Raw genomic sequence first — 17644 nt, 5'->3', positions numbered from 1 at the left:
ATCATAAGCTGAAATATGTACCGTAATTTTCGGAATATAAGTCGCACCAGCCATAAAATGCCCAAAAAAGTGAAAAAAAAACATATATGTATATAAGTCGCTCCTGAGTATAAGTCCCCCCCCCCACCCAAACTATGAAAAAAACGCGACTTATAGTCAGAAAATTACGGTACAAAAAAGATTCAGTGTTAAAAAAAAAAACTGCTGGTTTGTGGCAAAACTCCGGGACTGACAACCCAGTCTTACAATTTTCATTCAGTGACAGCAATAAGTAGTGACACTGGTTTGAGCTCCAGTCTTGACAGACGCACCACAGCGGGGAATTATTAATCATTTAGAACTCTCAAGCACCACACTGTGCAGTCGAGCAGCACACACACACAACACTAGCGGTTGATTCCGATGAGCGTACACCTCCAAAACATTCATTACGAAACGGTACAAGTAAGCTGAACGAGGTCAAAATGACACTCAAGTCAAGAGAAAGAATCGCTGGAGGTGAAAGAAAAACAGATGGAGATACAAAGTGACAGCTGTCATTTAAGTCCGCTTTAATGAGAAGCCAACATCATGACAAATATAACCCGCGGGCGGCTCTTGGGACTAAAAATAAATACAAACATCCCTCAAGGAAAACAAAATGCTGTGTAGATGGTTTCAAGAAGGTGTGGTGAATTGACTTTTTCGAATAGTATATGAAGTAAACAGTTTCGCTGATGATTGTGCTGATAACAGCTAATGCGCAAAATGGCCGACAAATGATTTAAATCCCGTTTGAGCCATTTCAACACTTGCTATTTTGACCGTGTTGCGTTTCCTAATCCATTTGTCTACTATTACCGTAATTTTCGGACTATAAGTCGCGCTTTTTTTTTTCATAGTTTGGGGGGGGGGCCGACTTATACTCAGGAGCGTCTTATATACATATATATGTTTTTTTTTTTCACTTTTTTGGGCATTTTATGACTGGTGCGACTTATACTCCGGTGCGACTTATAGCCCGAAAATTACGGTAATTCTACACAACTTGGTATATTTCCGTAAATTCAAACACTGTTTCATTTTTCCCGTCATGACTTCTATTGTAAATTTGTTGACTGTGGCATGTAAATGTGAGGCTGGCAGCTTGGAAATAGCGTCAGCTTCCACCTCAGGTGTGCCCAGACCTGCCTACTGTGACATTTCCTGCCTACCGGCACATAATCATGATAAATGGCTTTGGACCACCGGCTGCTCCCATCGCCAGGCAATGAGTGGCAATGCAATAGAAACATCACCACACCACAAATATTTGTTTTATTCTTTTCTTATCTCAGTCCACACTGTCCTGTCCTCGACCCAGATATGATGATGATTCTTCTCTCTCTGTGGTTCGTCCTTGCCCCCCCCCCACCCCCACCCTTGCAGATTCAGGGCAGGTACTAAAGGAAGTTGGACTGAAGGGTGCATGATAAACCATAGTTGCAGAGAATTGCCAAGACATTTTAATCTGGTGCAGGGAGGAGTTGTGATGTTGTGTATGGGGAAAGGCCCATCACACTTCAGTGAAGCGTAATTCCAAAGCGGGATTAATGCCCAACTCCAGCGTTGCCAGTGTGCTTTCCTCAAAAACATGGATTAAGGAAGCAACATGGAAATTTTACACAAACTATTCCAGCTAGTATTTATTTTTACTTTGATGGCTTCAGCATAGAAAAGATTCATGCCTCCTAAACAATTACCAGCATTTTCTCCCCAGTGTTCTCCTCGAGACAACTATCTAAATAAAGACACGCTGCTCGGGAGGTCTAAACTGAAGCTCTTTAAATAATGTATCACTTTTCACTCTTTGAGCATTGCGACGACGAGCGGTCCAAGCGTAACGAGATGAGAGCAGATCAAGGTCGAGGGAGGTTAACAAAATAAGTAGGTTGGCCACAGCGGCCACTGATCTTTTGCCGAGGAGCCGTCTTGGCACACTTCACCCGCGGCTGATCCCCATTACTGGGAAGGACAGCGGCTTTATTACAGAAGCCGAGGAGCTCCTTAGCGGAATCCGTGTGGGTGGGTAGGTGGCTGGCTGAGTGTAATTGTGCAGGAGGGAACTCGGGAAGAAAGCAGGTGCCGGGGCCAAAGGCAACAGAGAACCAATAGATTGGTAAACACAGATTAAGAGACAGGAAAATTGATTTTGTGTGATTTGGTTGGTTTCTGCCAACAATGTGCATCTTAAAATAATATTTTTTTTAAAACACGTTGAAGCAACATGCAAATGCTGAGGCTATTTTAGTCGAGCTAAAAAAATGGTTGAAAACCAGAATTCTGGGAAAGATAAGGAAAATAATCTGGCTCCCAAAGCAATCGCCATCCTTTCAGTCAATCACATGATAACTTCACCAATTGTGCGCTCGACTCGGACGTAAATGATGTTTCACTTTCCATTGATTCGCAATAACGAGCTGGAAAAGCCAGGGTGAGCCTCCATTATTGGCACCGAAAGCAATGCTGAATCTGCAAAAAAACAGCCGTTGCCTTTTCTGCTGACAGAGATCTAATAGCCAAAGCTGTGGACCGTGACTAATATGATACCAAAAAAAAATGTCATTGCACCAGAGTAAGTAAAAATTAAAAGCAATCTGTTACGACAATGACTCGATGGGGGGGGACTTGCCCCGGGAGTTGGAGTCGCTACATTTATTTACTCTTTTGACTGCGATAATAAAGTGCGAGTAGCAGAAGAGGAAGCACAAACTAATCAGAGGCGCACAGCGTCCGCAAAACGACGACCCAACGACAACCCGAGTGACCTGAGCGTCTCAAATATTTGCTCATCCGCTACGCGGCTGCCACAAGATCAGAGTCATTGAGGTGATGGAGAGAAGAAAGTGGGGAAAACAGAGATAACTCTTTTTGACTGATGACTCCGAAGAAATTAGAGGCCTCCTTGTGGAGGACGTGCTTTCATTTTTCCTGGCTGCTCTAATCTTTTTTTTCCCTGCGCTTCAAATGCGACCGCTGCAGGCACCCAGGTGTGTGTGTGTGTGTGTGTTGCTAAAGTGAGAACAAAACCACACGTGATGACCAGATACACATTGACAACTGGATTTGTGTTTTGGGATTTGTATTTGCTTGACTGGTGACATCACCTCACCTCCCTTCCCTGAAAGCTTCCCACAAAGCCGCGCTTGTAAAACATTCCCGGGCATCAAATCTCACAAAAACAAATTTGCTCTTGGTCGCCGTTTCTATGGGAAGGCCGAGAAGACAAAATAGAAAGCCAGTTCAAAGCCTTTGACTGCTGCTTTGGACCGACTACAAAAGCCAACAGGACAACAAAAATACAGATGACTCAGTTCAGAGTAACATGAAAAGAGATTTCGGGGCTTCTGTGGATCTTCTAAAAACACATTTTCCAAGGCTTATGCGCCTGGACTGGAATTACAATTGGAATAAAAGGAGAATAGGAAAAGTCTTCCAGAAGAAACCAAGCGGCAATAAAAACTGGGAAGCGCTTTACGGGGTCTACCTGCCAAATTGCGATAACCTTTCAGCTTTTTTATTTTTATTACCGCCTATGAACAGTTACCGGCGAGAAAAAAAATCCACAGCCGCATATAGAAGAATCCAACTACTGATCAAAAGATTGAGGTGACCCTGAGCAAGGCAGCCAAACTGCCAATAATTGTCTGTTTGACAAGAAGTCACACTTGTTTTTTTCTCACAATTGAATTCTTTCGCCTATTACAAACGGCCAGATAAGATTGAAAATAGTCATCATTGAGCACAAAGAAAGGAAATTTTTTTTCACTGCAGGAACAGAAAGCTTCAAGGCTCAGGACTTTGATTTGATCAAACTCCTTTTTAGCTTATCTGCTAGTTTTATAGTAAACAAATACCTTGAAGTAAGCACGCTTGGCCTCTGTTCAGACTTTTGCTTTCCGATATTTGACTTTTTTTTTTTTATACATGAATCAGCCACGAATTAATAGAGAGAACTCTACTGCGCCCAAATTGCGTCCTAATCAACCCTCAGCGACTCAGTCATGCAGACGCGGCTCATTCCGTGACGCAGCTGGTGTCAATGTGGCATCGAGCAACAACCCGCACACCATTCCAAAATATTTCCGCTTAATAGCGAACAAACAGAGCGTTATGCTGTGGTGACTCCTTATATTTCACTCCTCCATTTTCCACCTCATCAGGCATCTTCTAATTAGCCTTGCGGGTTAATTAACATCCTAATTAGGGGTTGGATTTGCATACACACTCGTTTGCAATAGTGCGACACGCATTTGTGAATGCAAATGTTTCGACACAAGTCGGCGAGTGTTGCGATGGATTCGTGTACGTTAATATGCGCAATTTCAAAAGCAAGGATGAGTTTATATTTAATTCTACACAATGTGCCCGATGTTAGCGTTACATTTAGCATTTGATTGACATGAAACCTAAAAATCAACGTAAAGAAAAAAAAACTGACTTTCATTGTCTCGTTACATAAACCAAATTTGAGCAAGTGACGAAAAACTATCCATCCATCCATCCATTTTCTGTACCGCTTAATCCCCACTGGGGTCGCAGGCGTGCTGGAGCCTATCCCAGCCGTCATCGGGCAGTAGGCGGGGGACACCCTGAACCGGTTGCCAGCCAATCGCAGGGCACACAGAGACAAACAACCATTTGCACTCACACTCACACCTAGGGACAATTTGGAGTGCTCAATCGGCCTACCAAGCATGTTTTTGGGATGTGGGAGGAAACCGGAGTGCCCGGAGAAAACCCACGCGGGCCCGGGGAGAACATGCAAACTCCACACAGGGAGGGCCGGAGGTGGAATCGAACCCGCACCCTCCTAACTGTGAGGCGGACGTGCTACCCAAGTGCGCCACCGAGCCGCCCGAAAAACTATATATTTTTAAAATAAAAAAATGGAACGATTCGGGAACCTTGGGACAAATTCGTGAGAAGGCAAAGGCAGGCAGAGAGGGGCACGCCTTGTCATTTATACGTCTCACTTAAGTCCATAAATCTTTGAAATTGAACCGGGGCTGTGGAAGAAAAGACCTTGTGAGCGGCATGTCTGGAAATCAAAAGGAAGGCCATCCAAGCCCGAAGAACACGGCGAGGCTGACGAAACGTTTTCTTTCTCGATGACAATTTTGCCCTCTGAATGGCATCAGCTCAGCGGAGCAGATCAGTAAAGAGTGAGGGGAGAAACAAAGTGAAAGGGATGAGAGAAGACACGAGGGGAGTGAAGGACTGGAAAGACGAAAAAAAAAAAAGCTTCAAAGTAGGGCAGAGCAACTCCCAAGCACAGCCTGTCCGACCAAAGCACCTGAGTGATGCGTCTACGCTTCGTGTCACCGTCTGGATTTACGTTCCAGCGGGGATAAAGCAGCGAGATGACTCTGTTGAAAAGATGCCCATAAATCTGATCTGGTTTCAATTGCTTTCCTTCCCTTTATTCTTCCCTTCACAGCGTACAACCCCCCCCCCCCCTACCTTTGCATTCATGTTCTCCTGCTTGTGAAAGTCTTTGTCTCATGTAAACATTATTCCGCTGAGCTTGTCGAGTCGCCGAAGGCGGTGGCAGCGACACTCGTACGGAACGCACGCGGAACAATGTGGCCTTGACATCTTCATCTTTAAAGGGGAAAATGATTTGTGTTTACAGCAACACATCTTTGGGAACGTGTATTTATTTACCGAGTCACACGGGGTGAAAGCTAGACGGTCAATTCATAACAGGCTGAATAATGCGGCCTTCACGTCGGGGAATGGATCGCTACGACACATCTGCAGATGCATATCGTCTCCTTCATGAAATAGTGGCCTAAGTGTATTTTCAACATTTTTTTTAACATATTTTTTTGTCTCTGCGGCAAAAATGTCAGTGTGTGGTGTAGTCGGACGACTGAGCGCTACATGCATGTTTCGGTAACAGCGGCAACATAAGATGGCTGCCCTCTGGCTTCAGCAAACGAGGGGCGATTTTTAGTTCAGACAGAATTAAGTCCGCGTACAGGGGATCAATATGTCGGCCAAAATGACATCACAGTGGCCTCAAGTAACGATTGAACGTCACATGACCAAAATTGGAAATGAGGTGAGCTACGATTGGTCGGCAACTGTGATGTCATTTTCAGTTGACTGCGAGTGACAAAATGGATAGGGGGGGAAAAAAAGTGCAGATTTTGCTGCTTAATTCATTTTTATGAATGCAATAATAACCAAAATGCTGTTTTTAGACTAGTGGGGGTACATATAACAATGTTTTAAGACAATTCATAAATAATATAATCACTATTTGGTTCATTTTTTTCCCCCATTTTTTCATGACAACTAAAACGAATGAAAAAGAAGAAAAAAAAATGCCATAATTTCCAGTAAGTGTCTGAAAACTGGATGGGTGGTCTATCTCGAAAATGAGTTCTACCCCCAGCTTGCTATCCATCTGGCGATCAGCCATATTGAGGTCTTTCATAAACAAAGAAAATAATGATCGTGTTTGGCTTGGCAAATACAAACAGCCCCCACAATCTTACTCCAGAGACCCAATTAACACAATGTGCCCGCTTTTCAGGGGCACAGCAGTCAGTGCCACATGTGTGTGATACAAAGAGGAGAGAACAATTTGACAGTCGCGTTAAAGAGAGGATGTGATTGAATGTAATGCCCGGACCACGACTACCCTGCAGACATCACTAACACTCGCACTGTTTTTATTTGCATCACTAGGCAACCAGCTAATTTGGAACATTTGAACCCACAGTCAATTTTGATTGTTTTAGGCTAAATGTTAAAATGCAAATCTAGAATGTGTAAGTCTAAGTTGTGATGCTCACCCAAAGAAACATCTGAACAATCGTGAGATATTAATCAGCGTGTCATGATTGGGCTAATGTTTTTGACTTGAGGGTCCTTTTTAGTCATTTTTCATTTTCCTATGTTTTGTAGTGATCCATCCATCCAGTTCTTTATGACTTATCCTAACAAGATTCGCAGTGAGCTGGATCCTGTTCACAGCTGATTTTGGGCAAAATGTTACCGACCTGCTCTACTGGTCTCCCAGCAACTATAGGGCACATACAGAGAAAGAATATTTCACCCACGCTGCCTGCACCAAAGTCGAGCGGATCATTAGTGACATAAGTAGCTTACAATGATACTACATATACTTTTTAGGAAAGCAACTTTGGCTCATTTTTTGATGAACACTTAGTCCTACTATGTTACTGTATCATACTGTTGGTCAAGACAGTGGTGAGGAAAATTAGTTTTGGCATGGAGGGTGATACTTGATATTTCAAATAAGTTATTTTAAAAAAAAGTGGAGAAGTTTTTTTGCCAAGGAAAGCGATTTCCCGACTGAGCTGTTCCTACCTGGCCATCTCGTTAATTGTGATGTCTGCTCCATAAATAAAAAACACGCACTTCACATGATCATAGAAGTAGTAAAACAGCAATAACAAGATATGTGGCTGCAGTTGTCGCTTTGAGAACTTTGAGAAGCGTTTAAAAAAAAAAAATAAAGCAGAGTTTGCAATATTATTTTCGCACTCCCTACCTTTTCCACTGACAGCACAGCAAAGACCACATATGAGCCAAGGGAGTAAAAGAGACACGGCGACTTTCGCCATGCTGGGTGGTTGGTACGGCTGATGCCTCCGCGTCTTCTCCTCCTTGTTGGTGCTGGCGGGTCGTATGCAGAGCTGTGCTTCTTTCCCCACTGGCTGCTCAGTCTCATCCTGGGCGTGTAGAGACACTCACTGATAACTCGGAGAGAGAAAGCGACCAATAGTGTTGGTGAAATGTCATTTCCTTTGATTCCATTTCAAAATAAAACAGTAGCATAATAATAATGTCATTTTTTTAGCAACAAAAGAAATACTGAAACTATTCAGTAGTTACTAATATCATAAGGACGATGACTCAAATTGGCAAAACAGCTTATGAAATATAATATAATATTTAGATAAGCAAGTGTATGTTCCATTTCAAAATAAAACAGTAGCATAATGATAATAATAATAATGTCATTTTTTGTCGACAAAAAACATTTAAACTATTCAGTTGTTACCAATATCATAAACCATATAATAAAGAAATTGCCAAAACAGCTTCTGGAATTCAATATTGACAATATAATATTTAATAATATTTAGATTTTGGGGGATGGATGTTTATCAAAGTCAGAAAGATTAGTTGGCACCATTCGATGTGTTCAAACTGCATCTTCCTGAAAATAATTAGAACGGCACTTTTACGCTGTCAAAAATGTGTCTTTCGGCTTTCACGCCAGATGTTGTCCAATTATTCTTCCCTTTTCTTTTGCTCTCGGGTGTTTGTGTGCGCTTAGGGGATTACAGCAAGTGGCTACCCTCAAGTGAGTTAGAGGATAACAACACAAACACACATGCGAAACACAAAGTGTGCACGCCGTCATATTTTCCTTTATTATTGTTTCCCTGAACGGGCTCAGCTGGTTTAAAGCAGTCAAAGGGAGAGTCATCATCAAGTGTTCCGTTGCTTCTTATCCCTAATCATCCCAAAGGGAAATAAGAAGTAGGATTTGCTAAAGATTTCACTCTCATTAAAATAAAACATATTTTCCTTTAATTGGCGCATGTTTTTAAAATCCTGATACTAAGTATAAAAATAAACGGATGAGTTCTGGTGGTTGCTACTAATTTGTAATCAACATATGAACTGCAATTAAATGTTTTTATTCATTTTTCATTCATTTTTTTCCATTCCGATAACCCCCCTCCCTTCAGTCTTGCATTGTGCAGGCCAATCGGCTATTATTTCGCTGCAATTCAAATTGTATAAAGTACCATGGACAGCTCCATTAGAGCTATCTGTCCACGAGGTGTCGCACTTACGCCGTTTTAAAACAGTGCGACACAAAACGTAAGAAAAAAAAGAAACACACTCACTGCTAATTTTAGTATTTGGATGCATACGTGTATTTTTATTCAAGTTTTACGCGTTTCTATTGATTTTTGTTTAAATAAAATTAAATTAGATTTAATCGGAATCGCTGTGACGTCACATCCGCATTCTCAGCCATACGGAAAAGCAAGATGGACGCCTCCGAGCCAATGTTTGTTGAAGCTACAGCTACTCCGCCGTAAGAAACGTCCTCAAAATAAACATGAGGCTTGACTGTAAAACCTTTTCTCAAAGGATAAACTACAGTCAAGGTACGTTTTCCCCATCATTATATCTATCCTGTTTGTGATGAAGTGCTTGTTTTGAAATCTCAAACTTTTTTCACTGACTCTCCTTTAATATTTAAGATTAAATATTTCTGCGCGTTGCACGAAAAAAAGTACTCGAAACAACGATGATGGATGAACAATTTTGATGAATGAGAATGAATTCAGATTAAAACTGGAATAATTAGATGGAAGAAAAGTTTGAGGTTTTATAAGATGCTTGAAAACATGAGGTCAGGTCATGCAGCGCTGAGGTTTGAGACACATGTGTTCACTATGATATCATAAAAGCGTTGTTGTTTACATGGCTATTCATTTGATGCTATTTCTGCCCTTTTTCAGGTCCTTTTGCTTTCTTGAAAAGGACTTTAACCAAAATGCCCGTCCAGCGTGTTCCGCTTGTCTTGTTAGCCTGCGGATCCTTCAATCCTATCACCAACCAGCACATGAGGCTGTTTGAGCTTGCCAGAGACCACATGCACAGCACAGGTTGAATCTAAAAATTGGACTATTAAGTGTTTTGCCTTTGATACTTGTGTGTTAAACGTAGACAGACACTTTCATTTTGTTTCTCATCAGTGAGAAACAAAATGAACCAGAGTCGGAGTCAACTGCAAATATGTTCCATTTATTCACAAACAGTGTTAGTTATGCATGAAATGTATTCCTTTCTATCCCCTGACCTAGAAAAAGTGAATTCATATTCTCTTCCCCCCAGGCCAATACCAAGTGGTGGGTGGCATCGTTTCTCCTGTGAGTGACAACTATGGGAAGCAAGGCCTGGTGCTGGCAAAGCACAGAATTGCTATGGCAAAGCTGGCGCTCCAGAGCTCAAACTGGGTCAAAGTCGACGAATGGGAGAGCCAGCAGGCTGACTGGACTGAAACGGTGGTCACCATGAGGTGAGAGTTAAGGTTAAGCTTAGTTGAAAATCCCCCCCCCCTCAGCTCGCTTCATTCAACCACTCCCATTTTTTTCCCATTTCTCATGATTTCACACAAATCCCTTTTGAGTGTTACTCCTCCCCTTCCACATTGTTGTTTCTGATCCCCCGTTTGCGCAACGGATGATGATGACATAAAGCAGCCCGTTGTTTCCAGGCTCTGAGCACCACACCTCGTTTCTCTCACCAACCTTTGGAATGGAACTGCTTTAAGAAGCTTAACAGAGGCACGAGTGTGGAGTTTTTTTTTTTTTTCCCCTCATTTATTCCCCCTGTCACACATACTGATTTGATTAAACGTCATTCACTATCTGAATAATAAGTCCTCAAACAACCAATGGTTTAGATTTCACTTGAAGTGAACTAACCTCCCCATCTTTTTCCTTACAGGTATCATCACAGTCGTATTCTAAACGAGTTTGAACCGAAGATACATGAAGACTCCAGCAGTCACTCACAAAGTAAGAACTAAGAAATAATTTTTTTTGGTGTGTATTGACCGTTAAATAAATAAATAACTCGAGCTACCCGAATGCTACGTTTGCATTGTTTGAAAGTACAAAAGCACACCAAATCTTTTCTTTTGCATGTTCGGCGCTTTTACAAGCTTAGAATCAGCGTGACGGATTTGTATCCAGCAATGTGTCGGAACACGTGCGTAAGCGAAATCGCACGCCTGAGTATTAGGGATCGTTTTAAGACGCTGCTTTTAAGACTGTTCACGAGCACGCTTTTGCTTCGGATTGTTGCACAACATCTGTGATAGCGCAAATTTGCTCCAGTCATGAAAACAAAGAAACATCTGTGGGCTCCATTTGAAGCGTTCTTCAAGCCTTCTCACTTTGCCCATCAAATGCAGCTCCAATTCATTTGGACAACCGACTCACTTTCCACCTCTTCTTCCCTTCAGGCATGGCTCCTCAGCTCAAGCTTCTGTGTGGAGCTGATTTCTTGGAGAACTTCAGGATCCCTGGCTTGTGGCGGGATGACCACATGGAGGAGGTGGTGGGCCGCTTTGGCTTGGTGTGTGTCAGTCGAGGGGAGCTGCAGTGTGAACAGACGGTGCACGAATTAGATCCACTCTGGCGCCACAGACAAAACATCTTCCAGGTCAGTCCATGTTGAATTGTATGATGGGGAAAGAGCTCCCTCTGGTGGCGAAAATATTTGTGGTAAAACATGTTCCAGGTGAAAGAGTGGGTGAGGAACGAGATCAGCGCAACAGAGGTCCGCCGGTCTCTCAGACGGGGATTGAGCGTCAAATACCTGGTCCCAGACTCTGTCATTGAATACATTGAGCGGCACAGCCTCTACACCGAGGACAGCGAAAGGAGAAATGAGGGCACGGCTCTGAGGCCGCTCGCCAAACAAGCCCGGGAAGGTCTCCCTGACGTCGGTGCTTCTCTCAAATGATTTTGTTCCACCGGCTGATGACGCACCAGCATCTGAAGCATCTGGCCTCAGTGTGCTTCGATCCACTAGGAAAATAACACTTGAGTTGTTTTGCTGAGTGGTGGTGGTGGGGGGGGGGGTCTTTCAGGCAGGCCTAGCTGCCAGCCAGCAGAGAATGCGGATGACTGACAAGAGTGAGTTCAACACGGACATCTTTGAAGCTTGAATTCTATCACCATTCAGTGCTTCTTTTCAGTCATGGTCGGGTGGCTACTTCAAGATGTTTGTGCAAAATGCAGAAAACATCTTCACCAGCCTTTTCTCTATTGCACTTGATGGACTTGAAGTTTTAAATTTCTTATTTATGTATGCAGTGGTGCAAGTTTGGGGATAAAAATATTTATTTTGGAAACAGTGTCACCTGGCCGGTGCTGACATTTCCCCAGCCCCAGGCTTAAAATATATTTTGTCCTCATAAAAAAAACTACCACTGGCTACATATCATCCATATTTGAAATAAAATCGAGACAGGTTCCTCACGGGTTGAATAATACATGAGGACAAAATTTAAAACATTTTCAGACTTATTCAGATAAGCACTCACTTCAAAAAGAATGTTTTAGTTGCGGTCAGCACTGAACAGAGTTAAGAAAAAAAAGATTTAACCAGCCAGCCTATTGTGTTCCATGTCTTTTTTTTTTCCAGCTCAGATGATTGCGCTTGTGTAACCCGTCATTCAGCCGCCCGCCCGCGTTGCGCCGAGTTGCTCTATCTTCTATTTTTACTGAAAGAAACTCATTATAAGGATAAATCAGAGCTCAAGGCCTCACCACGTGGCGTGCGTTATATATGTGGAAGTTCATTTATCCTAATCCCGCACACTGCGAAATAAAGCACACACGGGCCGCATTGTATATCATGTGAACTGTGTCGTTCCAGCCAAGGATAAATCGTACTTGCGTGATTTTTAACATGAGCTGGGAAATGGGAGGTGTCAAGAAAAATGAAAAGCTGCCAAATCATCGGATTAGGTTTTGAGTTGGGTTCAAATGGGAGATTGTGACGGCCAGATTGGCACTCTGGCTGCAAACCTCCTTGACAACTGACCGTAAAGGAGAAGCTGACAAAATGCCTGTGGACCTGAACGGATACTGGAAAATGATTTCCAATGACAACTTTGAGGAGTATCTCAAGGCTCTTGGTGAGTTTGGAGGGAAGCTTGATGATCACTCGCTCCAAATCAAGCTCAAACAATTAACCTATTTTATTCCGTTTTGCAGATGTGAATGTTGCCATCAGAAAAATTGCCACTTTGCTCAAGCCGGACAAGGACATCGTCCACGAGGGGGATCACATTATCATCAAAACCCTCAGTACCTTCAAAAACTACAACATGGATTTCTATGTGGGCAAAGAGTTCGAGGAGGATCTGTCCGGGGTGGATGATAGGAAGTGTATGGTGAGTCATGAGTAATCTGCAAAATGGAAAGAATTATTTGAAGTTCTGAACAAAAGAATTCTGACTCAATTTAATTAAAAACTCAAAAGTTAAAAAAAAAAAAAAAAGTCCTGATTATTACATTTTAGAATGTCCAACCAATCAGAAGATGGCAAAATGCTGACAATATTGTGGGCCAGTTTGAAATCTACTACGAAACATGGGACGATACTACTGATTCTAAAGGCTCTGGGCAAATTAAATCTACATAGCAACACAATGAAGTTGAAATCTAACATTTATTCTAACAATTTTATGGAAAAGAGATGAGTGTAGTTTTGCACGTCTAATCGTGTTGCGGCCTTGGCCGCTGGCATTCAATATGCAGCGCTGCAATCTTGCAGCCACAATCCACCAAAGGTATCATAAATTAAGGAAGGGAGTCTTATTCATAAAAATAATCTCACTGTACTGTATGTAATCCAATTATGACATTCAATGCTGAAAGGGGTTCCTTATACCTTGGGAGATAAAACAGCATTTTTGTTTTTTCTCAAGGCTGATTACAGATCAACTCTAATCTTATTGCAAGACTGAGCATGAAGGTCACATGCATCATTTATGAGCTGATATTATCGGAATGTTGACAGGCAGCGTGTTTACATGTGTATGTTAACGACTGGTACTCTTCATTATTGATTACTCGGATTACGCTCCAGATATACTAATGTTGTAAATCTCTCATCTGGATTTGTACACTCAGACCACCATCACCTGGGATGGAGATAAACTGGTGTGTGTGCAGAAAGGAGAGATTGAAGGAAGAGGTTGGACCCACTGGGTGGAAGGAGACGAGCTTCATCTGGTAAGGACACATCCAGCTCCCGTCATGAATATCAATCGCACAATTTGGATGCTTTAATCCGAATCATTAAATGCCTCTCGCCGGATAACCCCACATTTTCTCGTCCAACTTCACTTGAGACGTGCTGAAAAAGAAAATGTCTTAATTTACAAGAGGTTCTTCATAAATCCGATGAAGCATGAGCTGAAGACGGTTTACAGCTGCAAATTTGAGACATTCAAGAACATCATTTTGAGGAGATGAAAAGACTCACTCGTTCTCCAACTAAGAAACAGGATGCTTGCTTCACGCTGTTTATTTGTCAGTTATTGTAAAAGGTATTTTACACACTTTTAAATCATTTAGACCAGTGCTTCTCAATTATTTTCTGTTACGCCCCCCCCTAGCAAGAAGAAAACTATTCGCGCCCCCCCTCCCCACCGTGACTATCCTAACTTGTCTTGTAAGTCGTAAAATGTTGCACTGTCGCAAACGTGACAGAAGTAACAATGAGAGCGCCACTGCCCCCTGCTGTAGTAAACGCGCAATTACACTTTATTCTAGTACTGCCAAAAAAAAAAGCCTGTTCCCCAGGGTCACACGCGCCCCCCCAGGAATAGCACCGCGCCCCCCAAGGGGGGCGCGCCCCACTATTTGAGAAGCACTGATTTAGACAGATTAGTGTTATATTAACCGACCATGATTTTCAAATAGCTGGAGAAAATTTATGAGAAATGGAACTCTGAATCAATTACCAGGTGAAAATACGTCCATGAAATCATGACCAATAGCACGAGCTCAGCTAATGAGATTTAGTATTATTGAGCCCAAATCTTGAGCGAAAAATAATCAATAAAAATAAACTTTTAATTGCTATGATGGCCCAAAATGATGTTTTCCGGAAGCAGCCATCCATCCGGGCGTCATTGAAGAGATGTTTAAATTTAAAGCAGCAGCGCTCTCTAGTGGACAAAAGGGGCATTGCAAGACATAAGCCAAATTGACAACCTTTCAATTTGATGGCAGAATGAAAATGCAGTTTTGTCTTTAGTTTGACAAAATATTGTGTGAGATTGCCTCTTATATTTGTGTTTTATTTGTTTACAGGAGCTTAGAGCTGCAGGAGTCGTCTCCAAGCAGGTCTTCAAGAAGTCCTAAAGTGGTTTCGACATCCAACGTCCGACATTCTAATTAGTCCATTCATGCACTCATCCTCCATTTCACCCACTGATATAATTTCCTGCCATGATATTGAGCCGCCAATCAAACGTTGACTGGATCTTCCACCCTCGATTGCACACTCCAAAATGTGACATTATGCATATTGTGTAGCATCCTCAATTGGCTCAGGACGGCCATTACTTAAATTAATTTATCTATTTGTATAGGAGCATGCAAATAAGAGTTGTTTATCAACTAGGTGGACCACATTGATGGAACTGGATGCAACCTAGTTTTAGAAGAAATGTCAGTTGAAAGGCATGTAAATAAATGATATCCCTCCCAATTCTTTTGGGACTGTGTCGCTGATAGTCAAATTAATTAATCAATCAATAAAATGAAATAAGCACTGTCTTGTCATCTGTCCTTTCTTGACAGACTAATGTCTGTCTAATTCAATCTTCAGTGCGAGTGATGTTGATCTCGAGATTAAAATGCAAAATGGAAGTTTGACTAAGGCTTGAAGTTAAAGTTTGATTGTTAGTGTTGGGGTTTAAAAAAAAAAAAAATTATGCACGTTTTCTCCAAGCTAACGGCTAACTCTATTGCATGAAGGGATGCGCCGTTATGCAACAACGATTTTATAACCCTTAAAATAACGTGGTTGCATATATACGCCTAAGTATTGATATCCAATATATCTACTGCAATTTCACATTAGATTGCTGGTTTGAAATGTACTTTTATTATTATTATTATTTTAATAAACATTCAAACCTGTTCAAACTTGTCTGGTGTTTTATTCCTTGTTTTTATTTTTTTGGGGATGAAAATAGAAATCTGACATTTGGTTAACTGCTTTATATGACAATATGTATATGTGTTTTACGTTCTGTAAATAAAGAGCAAGTAGTCAAATATACATTCTTGACACGTGCAAAAAATGCATAAAGGTATTAGGTACACTTGAAAATGGTGGTGTACCTAATGGAGTGTCCGAGTGACGTCACAGATCAACCAGCCAATCAGAAAGTGGGGGTGAGGGCGGGTGTGGCACTTTTCACTTTCAGTTAATCTTCAGCCATGATTTTTCCCTAATGAAATGGCCTGTTATTAGGTACACCTAAAAATGGCGGTGTACCTAATGGAGTGTCCGAGTGACGTCACATATCAGCCAGCCAATCAGAAAGTGGGGGTGAGGGCGGGTGTGGCACTTTTCACTTTCAGTTAAGCTTCAGCCATGATTTTTCCCTAATGAAATGGCCTGTTATTAGGTACACCTAAAAATGGCGGTGTACCTAATGGAGTGTCCGAGTGATGTCACAGATCAACCAGCCAATCAGAAAGTGGGGGTGAGGGCGGGTGTGGCACTTTTCACTTAAACCAGGGGTGTCGACCTCCAGTCCTCGAGGGGCCGCGTTCCAACATGTTTCCCAAGTGACCCTCGTTAAGCGCACCTGCGTGAAAAGTTTTAGCTCCTGCGGAACGTGAAAGTGGCTAAAACTTTTCACGCAGGTGCGCTTAACGAGGGCATGTTGGAAAACATGTTGGAATGGGGCCCCGAGGACCTGTGACCTTTGACCATGATATTTCCCTAATAAAGTGGCCTGTTATTAGGTACACTTGAAAATGGCGGTGTACCTAATGGAGTGTCCGTGTGATTCCCTCGTTAAGTGCACCTGCGGGAAAACTTTTAGCTCCTGCAGAACGTGAAAGTGGCTAAAAGTTTTCACGCAGGTGCGCTTAACGAGGGCAACTTGCAAAACATATTGGAACGCGGCCCCGAGGACTAGAGTTTGTCACCTGTGACCTTTGGAGTGTTCAAGTGACATCACAGACCAAACAGCCAATCAGGAGGTGGGGGTGAATGAATAAATAAATAAATGAATAAATAAATAAGAAAGTGTAGCGAACGATTCGGTGAACGATTCTTTTGAACGAATCTTTTGAGTGAACAGACTCTAAAGATTCAGTTCACTTGGCAATAAAAATGACTGTTGGACATTTAAAACAAAATTAAATTATTCACAATGGGTCTTATTTGAAAGCTGAGGTAGGATAGACTGTGGGGAAGTTGAGAAACTCCACGCATTTTTATTTTAGAAATTAAAAACCGTGTTTGTAAACATTTAAGGCAGTGCTTCTCAATTATTTTCTGTTACGCCCCCCCCTAGCAAGAAGAAAACTATTCGCGCCCCCCCTCCCCACCGTGACTATCCTAACTTGTCTTGTAAGTCGTAAAAGGGGGGCGCGCCCCACTATTTGAGAAGCACTGGCCTAGGTGACTGATTCACAATTTGGGTTTGTCTGATATCAGAGATTAAATAAAGAAAACCAACTGGCTGATTGATTTGTTTTAATTGAGAGGGAAAAAAAACAGCAAAAGCATTTCACTAGCTGACCAGGAGATGGCGACAGCGTGGCATCTGAAGACCATGGATTGTTTGTTCTGCTATAGCCTAGGATGGAAGTAAGATGGCGGCGCGTGAACACGCAGCGGCCTCTCTCTGTCCCGAACGGTGTTTTGTTTTGTCGTTTAATGTGGGTTTGTCCGACAGTTTTGTGTGTTCGTCTCGTCGCACCGGGTTGTGCTACAAGTACAGCGGGCTGGTTCAGCTCGACATCGGCGGAAGCGAGTTTTGTGGCGATCTGGACTTTGAAGCAGG

General features: G+C 42.3%; 3 protein-coding genes across 3 annotated transcripts in view; 2 read left to right on the top strand and 1 right to left on the bottom strand.

Annotated features, from left to right (window-relative positions):
* clstn2a (calsyntenin 2a) overlaps positions 1-7709 on the bottom strand; it is a 54056-nt gene extending 46347 nt beyond the window's left edge. Inside the window, exon 1 of the mRNA XM_061295521.1 lies at positions 7547-7709. Within this exon, the coding sequence (XP_061151505.1) occupies positions 7547-7619 (73 nt within the window). The 5' untranslated portion in view covers positions 7620-7709. The remainder of the gene's footprint in view (positions 1-7546) is intronic.
* A 1333-nt stretch (positions 7710-9042) lies between these two features.
* On the top strand, positions 9043-12207 carry nmnat3 (nicotinamide nucleotide adenylyltransferase 3). Its single transcript, XM_061295896.1, has 6 exons — positions 9043-9185; positions 9543-9689; positions 9919-10102; positions 10534-10604; positions 11054-11253; positions 11332-12207. The coding sequence occupies exons 1-6, from the start codon at positions 9137-9139 to the stop codon at positions 11554-11556; spliced, it is 876 nt and encodes a 291-aa protein (XP_061151880.1). The 5' UTR covers positions 9043-9136; the 3' UTR covers positions 11557-12207.
* Positions 12208-12446: 239 nt separating this feature from the next.
* Positions 12447-15389, top strand: rbp1.1 (retinol binding protein 1, cellular, tandem duplicate 1). The gene is made up of 4 exons (XM_061295897.1): positions 12447-12736; positions 12816-12994; positions 13737-13838; positions 14925-15389. The coding sequence occupies exons 1-4, from the start codon at positions 12664-12666 to the stop codon at positions 14973-14975; spliced, it is 405 nt and encodes a 134-aa protein (XP_061151881.1). The 5' UTR covers positions 12447-12663; the 3' UTR covers positions 14976-15389.
* Positions 15390-17644: the final 2255 nt, after the last annotated feature.

Source organism: Syngnathus typhle, linkage group LG13, assembly GCF_033458585.1.
Source record: "Syngnathus typhle isolate RoL2023-S1 ecotype Sweden linkage group LG13, RoL_Styp_1.0, whole genome shotgun sequence".
NCBI lineage: Eukaryota > Metazoa > Chordata > Actinopteri > Syngnathiformes > Syngnathidae > Syngnathus > Syngnathus typhle.
Note: the sequence above shows the minus strand (reverse complement) of the source record. Positions and strands in the feature narration are given on the sequence as shown.

What these genes read in the sequence shown, in the direction of transcription:
- nmnat3 (XM_061295896.1), top strand. Translation starts at nt 9,137, where the DNA reads ATGAGGCTTGACTGTAAAACCTTTTCTCAAAGGATAAACTACAGTCAA. An exon ending in GAAACGGTGGTCACCATGAG is followed by an intron (nt 10,103 to 10,533) that starts GTGAGAGTTAAG and finishes TTTTCCTTACAG; the next exon opens with GTATCATCACAGTCGTATTC. An exon ending in CTCCAGCAGTCACTCACAAA is followed by an intron (nt 10,605 to 11,053) that starts GTAAGAACTAAG and finishes TCTTCCCTTCAG; the next exon opens with GCATGGCTCCTCAGCTCAAG.
- rbp1.1 (XM_061295897.1), top strand. Translation starts at nt 12,664, where the DNA reads ATGCCTGTGGACCTGAACGGATACTGGAAAATGATTTCCAATGACAAC. An exon ending in GGAGTATCTCAAGGCTCTTG is followed by an intron (nt 12,737 to 12,815) that starts GTGAGTTTGGAG and finishes TCCGTTTTGCAG; the next exon opens with ATGTGAATGTTGCCATCAGA. An exon ending in AAGGAGACGAGCTTCATCTG is followed by an intron (nt 13,839 to 14,924) that starts GTAAGGACACAT and finishes ATTTGTTTACAG; the next exon opens with GAGCTTAGAGCTGCAGGAGT.